The 6,839-nt window shown below is 25.2% G+C and overlaps 1 protein-coding gene across 1 annotated transcript; it reads right to left on the reverse strand.

The window, feature by feature from the left end:
* Positions 1-1,518: 1,518 nt before the first annotated feature.
* Positions 1,519-3,215, reverse strand: OCT59_012915 (uncharacterized protein). The gene is made up of 2 exons (XM_066140461.1): positions 2,924-3,215; positions 1,519-2,824 (listed from the first exon to the last, which is right to left on the reverse strand). Exons 1-2 carry the CDS (start codon positions 3,184-3,186, stop codon positions 1,675-1,677), a joined length of 1,413 nt encoding a protein of 470 aa, XP_066001343.1. The 5' UTR covers positions 3,187-3,215; the 3' UTR covers positions 1,519-1,674.
* Positions 3,216-6,839: the final 3,624 nt, after the last annotated feature.

Here is a 6,839-nt window from a genome sequence, read left to right on the forward strand (position 1 = left end):
AGTTCATCAAAGAAATCTTTAATTGATTTTTCATATTCTCAAGTTTATGTATAAAATTAAATTTTGCATTGATTACAGCAAACCTTGCTGACAAAAGTTAACTGTATACACCATTAATCCAAATTATTATAATTGTTCTATTTATATGTGATAGTACCTGAAAGTAGAAAGTAAAAGTTTGCATCATAAATATTAAATTAATTTTGCATTTTTCTCTGTAACTTAAAGTCTATCAAATAAGTTTAAGTTTTGAGAACTTCTTAAATGGGCATTACTCAGGTCCTTCGAGTTGTTTAAACATAATTTTAATGCTTTAAAGGTTGCTTTATAACAATTTATTTCCTATTAAATTTTATAATTTATAATATAAAGAGAAATAAGATGAATTTTTTTTTTAATTGAAGTAAATTATGCTTAATCAATAATAAATTTATTTAATGCATTAATTAACTAATATTCTGCCCGATCATGAAAATAATCCATTTTTTATTTAATATAAAACGATTGCTTCAGTTGTTCTAGTTAAACTATAATAACCATTTCCCTTGAATAAATATTCTTACATCAATATCATTTGTTTTTCAGGTAAAATATTTGATGATATGATTTTTCAAGTTCTATCGTCTTTCTTTTTTTATTGACGTTATTTGATAAATTTCTTCGAAAAGATAATTAAAACTAACCATATAGCATGGAAAATTTCATATAAGAAGCGAGTCATTACCAACTTCAATAGTTATATTATGAATTTTCATTATATTCTAAAATCCAAGTATAATTTTTCTAAGAATTTAATGTCGTACATTGATGAATTTTGTACCTAAAAATTTTTTCATTCATGAGGACCCGGAATATAGAGACAGAGTTCAGCTGTAAAAACTTCAGTTACTATGGGCTCTACAGTAAGCAAATCTTCAGGGAAAAAAAATTCCCGACTTGTATAATCTAAAAAGGAAGGAACTGCATAATTTTTGCCAACTTTGACCTTTCCGGGGTTCTCATTTATGATGTATCAGTTAAAACAAATTTCAATTCATACATTAGAATTTTGATAAGAACGAATTTTAAAACTAATACAAGATTTATCACTTTAAAGCATAAAATATTCAATTTTCCTTCATGACGTAAAAAATGATTTTTCTAATCACAAAAACGTCAGACCGCAATAATGTTAATTTTTATTTAAATTTTTTAAATTTCTAGATATCATGCAAAAATTATAAGATTAATAACAATAAATCTGTTCGTGTAAGATAGAATTCTGTTAAACAATAGAAGCCTAAAAAAAAAATTAGTTCGTAATAACTAATAATTACATATACAGTACATGCGTCACAATTACGTCATTAAATCTTACGTCATGCCGGCGACATACATACTTATGCCATAAAGAGTGACATATGACGTAGCCGAGTCATACCTGTCTGACCAATCAAAATCAAAGTTTTGATTATATGCACAAAACTTCAAATCAATAATAATAGTATTTCATTTAAAATGATTTTGTATTTGTATTAATGGTATTTTATAGTTAAAAATTTATTAATAAACTATTCAATTAAATATAATATATTAAATTTAAGTTATATAATACGTCTTTGAGTCACGTCATTAAGTTTGCACCCTTAGAGAAACAGACTAGAGTCCTTAACTATTAAAATTCAAATCATTATTTCATAATTTGAATATTTCATATTCTTCTACGGAAAAATAATCATCAGTTGTTCTAATTGATTTATCATAAGAACTACTAGAATAACAATAACTCTGATCATAGCCATGATTTACTCCACACAAAACGAGATCAGAACCAAATGATGGGCCGCAATCAGTGCAATTATATATAGCAAAATTTATTTTACCCTTTACGCGACTTAAAACATGGTTTCCAATATTTTCCTTACTTTTAAAAGAGAATATAAAACTATCATTAGTAATGCCATAGCCAAATTCAGATTTCCATACAATCGGATTATATCCTCCAAGAATTTCATTACTATCTTTCACTTTAATAATTGTTATAGTACGAGGTTTATTATCACAGATCTCATGAAATTTACTAGGCGAAAATCCATCACGAGATCCACGAAGAATTAATTTAAATTCATATAAATTTTTAATTTTATCGGTAATTTCTAATTTATCGATCCATTTTGAGATTAATTCAACATGTTGGAATGTAATAATTCTTGAATCAATACTTTTTGGGCTAATTTCTTTTGTTATCATCTTTGATTCCGGTTTGTTATTTGGTTGAATTATAAAATCTCTAATTAATTTATCACGTAATTCTTTGGGTATGATCTTTTTATATGGATATACTTTATCTGCAAATTCATTTGGAGTCAAATTGTAGAATTTAATTAAAGGGATAATTTGTTGTAAAGTATTTTTTAAAGTATTAAAATCATCTTTTGAATAGCTTGAGAGATCTGAAGAAAGTTCAGGATTTTGAGCAATACCCCATTTAAGTACATGTTCCCAAACTTGAATGTCACTCATTTGAAAATTATCATGCTGAATAAGAGAAATCAAACAATTTTCTGGAAGAGAAATAAAATCGATTGAATTAAAAATTTTTTCTGGCTCTTTAGACATCAATTCAGTACAAAAATTTCGTAATTTCAAGAAAGAATTATTTTCAAAACTTGTTTTATATATCAAGTTAAAATTTTGTTTCATCCAATCTTTTTTGTTCTCAATTAAAAATAATTGTAAATGAGTAATTAATTCTTGAAGACTAAGCTCACTGGAAGCAATCAATATTTTAATAATATCTGAAGTATCGTATTCCTCTAAAGAAAGCCTTCCTCCATAGATGTATCTAAAATGAAAATATTTGAATGTTTCCGTAAACATATAAATATATATTTTTTTTTTTTTGAAGAAAAGTCGTCATAATTTATTATTATAATTCTCTTACCTCAATATCATTTGAAAAATATCAGGTAAAATATTTGGTAATTTAATATGTGACAAAGTTCCATCATTCCTCTTTTCATCAACGTTAGTTGATAAAATTCTTCGCAAATAAGGAGAACGATAATTTAAAATAACCATGTGAGCACGGAAAATTTTTACGTAAGGGTCATTACCAACTTCAATAGTAATATCATAAAATTCATTATCTTCTAAAATTTCAAGTAAATTTTGAGATAATTTTGGTAAAAATTTATTATCATACATTATTTTCGAATTTTGTATTTTTCAGAGACGAAGAATAAAAAAAAAATACGGAATATTTGTTGAACATAAATAAATATTCGATCATTAACTTATTTGGTAATTTCGGACCGAAAAACATCCGAAAGGTCTAATCACGTGATTTATTCGGATAATCGTCCAACTATTCTTCAAGTCTAGAGCAATACTAGAGCATTTGTTTCTTGTCTACTCCATATACATTATTTATTCCGTGATAATTTTAAAATTACTTTTATGATGTTTTAGATCCGGAATCATTATCTTATACAGAAAATAAGTTGTTTACTAGTATCTTTTATTATTGATTTTTCCCGGTTATTGAATTTTCTATCAGGCATTTACAAATAACTATAATATTTTATTTATTATGGGATAAACAAAATTTGTCTAGATCCATTTTTTAGCAGTCGTAATATACTGTATTTCAGAGTTCATCTCGATTGATTTTCTACACAAAATTAGTCAAAGTGACATCTTTTTTGGAATAAAATAAAATAAAATTACTAATTTTAGGATTATCTAACAAATTTAATTCCTTAAATTAGCCAAATTCAGCAGCTTAGTTCTAAAATGCACAAATTGAATATCTTTACCTTAGCAAAAACGTACTTTAGTTAGGTGCAAACCTAAACCTAAAACAATCTAAATTTTGTTGTTTAAATAAAAAAACAAGTTCTTTCTTTTATGATTTACTGTATTTATTTAATTCTTTTTAACATTATTATGGATTTAAGATTTGTTTGTAAAAATAGGAAATTGATCATTTTTTTATTAGCATAATGAAATTATTAAATAATTTATTTGTTTGTATCTATTATTTCATTTACTAAAACTGTTAAATCGTAAATATTATAACATTGCAGATAAATCTAATTTAATTTAGGTGCAAGTAATTTCGTGATAGAATATGTGAAATAAAATGTAAGTAAAGCTGTGTAGTGGTTATAGTTTCTTGTTCTATAATAAATGGTATATTTTCCTCTTTTATTTTCATTTCATTTCTTCTTTTTCTTTGCTTTAAGTCTTTAGATTACTGCAGTTAATTTTTTCGTTGTTTTTGTTCCTTTCTTTTTGTTTCTACAAATATATATATAACTAAGATACCGACTTCTTTTCGTTCTTTTAGGTCTTTAGGTTTTTCAGTTCTAAGGTTATAAAGTTATATTTTTATTTTTTTTATCTTGCTTTTGTTCTCATTTCCATTTTTTCAGTGGCTTCTTATTTCTTAATATCTTTTGAAATTTTCTTCTGCAGCCAAAGATGCTTCTATTTATTTTTCCTACTTTTATTTTGTTTTTTCTTCCTGTTTTTAATATCATTTTTTCTAGGTCTTTTTTTAGGTACACAGTTAAAGGTGCATTTTTCTTTTTTTCTTTTTATTTTTATTTCTTATATTTATCTACAAATCAAGCCATTTACTTTATATAAATTGAGTTCAAAGCTTGTACATAAACATGTAAAATGAATACATGATAGATCGGCAAAAGTATTTAAGGAGAGTCTTGAAATAATTATCATTATAAATTTCACTACCATAAATGAAGTAATTTTTTACATATGATCGTCCAATTTTAACCGATTGTAAAAGATAAAATTATACTACCCCAAGAGCACCGTAACCAAAGTTACAGTCACGTGATATTTGTTTGTACTATAAAAAAAAAGGTCCAATCAAAAAAAAATCTCCTCTTCATTGGTAAAAATTTGTATTACGAACATTTAACATGTTATTTAGTTTTGTTTATCAAATTCTTATTAATAAATTGTCATTCGTTTAAAAGATTTCGCATTTTATTGTTATCAATCAGATATTCGTTCATGACAGTGAGAACAACTTTTCTTAACTCTTTTCCTTTTTTACTAAAAAAAAATTTGTTGTATTGCTTTGAGAGCAACGAATACAAGTATGCACTTCTTCCATTATTAAATGAAGAAAGATGATATTAAAACATGCTAATATTGACAGTATTTTTATTGTAGCTTTAGAACTTGGTGAATAAAAAAAAGTTTATCTATATATTCTTAATTTTTATTGGCAAAAGGATGTGTTTTTGATTGGACGTTTTGTAGTACAAACAAATATCACGTGACTGTAACTTTTGATTACGGTGCTCTTGGTGAATTTAAAATTATTTAAACTTAATAAATATCGACAAAATTAATATTTTAGGACAATTTCGGTTAATTTAATATTATTGGAGCATCAATACTATTATACTGACTAAAAAAGACAAATTATTTGGTTCTGTATCTTATATTTGGTTTCATTCAGCTAGCAAGTTATATCATTAGGTTATATTATTTTTAATCAAATTATTTAATGTTACACATGTTGCGCAAGAGTTCATTTGCGAATAAATTTATCCGAAATCCATTAATTCTTTCTTTTTAAAAAAATTTTATTTTTATTTTTATTTTTTTTATTTACCCTCATAGGGATCGATATTTAATTATGAAAAAATTTTTATTATTTAGCTAATGATATCATTTAATAAATAAATTGTAACATAGCTATATTCAGTGCAATATAAATAATTTATTATGGAAATATTAACAATGGATCCTAAAGAAAATAAGAGAAATTTATGGAAAATGAGTTGATGAAAAAAAATATCATGTAAAACAGTAAAACAATTCATTTTATCATTAATGACATTATATTAATAAAATTTATGATTTAGAATGATAATATATTTTTTTAAAAAGTACCATTGTACTATTTCTACTATTGGTTCAACTGCTAGTTTATATGGAAGGTTTAGAAAAAAGAAAAAAATGCACATGGAATTACCTTATATGGCACCAGAAGTTTTGCGTGGATATCAACTAATATATAAAAGCATCTGAAATTTATTCATTTGGAATAATGATAAATGAATATATATTTGAGTAAATTCCTTATAACAATATTCATTATGATCATTCTTTAGTTATTGAAATATGTAAAGGACTTAGTTTGAATATTTTTAAATATACACAAACCATTTGCAGACTTGATTTATAATGTTGGGATGCAAAAAAAGAAAACAGATCAACCACCGAAGAATTGCATCAAAATAAATGGCATTTTGATGAATATGAAGATAATGTCAAGTAAATGAATATGATGATAAGATCAAATTAAACAGAACAAGTGAAAAAAGATCTAACTAATAACATTCAAACACACCCACAAGAAATCTATACTAGTAAACTTTTTAAGTTTCAAAAATCTTTTAGAACCAGTAGATTCAGGTAATATAATTTACCTTAATAACAAAAAATATACTTACATTACTAATTATTTGTTTCTTTTATTATGTAAATAAGTAACAAGAAAAACTCGTCTATATTTATTTACCTTAGACACAACTAACGAACCATCATGATCCTAATCGGCATCTACGTCACCTCATTATCCACAAATTTTATTCGTTCCCTTGAAGATCGCAATTTTGGACACTGGTAATGCGCAACAACTTTATGCTGCGCCACCGAAAAAGATGAATCCCAAGAGAACTTGAGACTAGGTAAAGAATAACAAACCCAAAAACGCAAAAGAAAAGTTATTTTTTTTTGCAGTTCTTTCCCTGCTGTATTGCTCTTTCCAAACTTGTTTATAGAAAAACCTATGCCCACACCAGCTTATTAGGTAT

This window comes from Rhizophagus irregularis, chromosome 20, assembly GCF_026210795.1.
Source record: "Rhizophagus irregularis chromosome 20, complete sequence".
NCBI classification, from domain to species: Eukaryota; Fungi; Glomeromycota; class Glomeromycetes; order Glomerales; family Glomeraceae; genus Rhizophagus; species Rhizophagus irregularis.

Excerpts from the sequence above, each read along its gene's own strand:
- OCT59_012915 (XM_066140461.1), bottom strand. The coding sequence starts at position 3,186 with ATGTATGATAATAAATTTTTACCAAAATTATCTCAAAATTTACTTGAA. Across the intron at positions 2,825-2,923 it reads ATTTTTCAAATGATATTGAG|ATACATCTATGGAGGAAGGC; the intron begins GTAAGAGAATTA and ends TTTTCATTTTAG.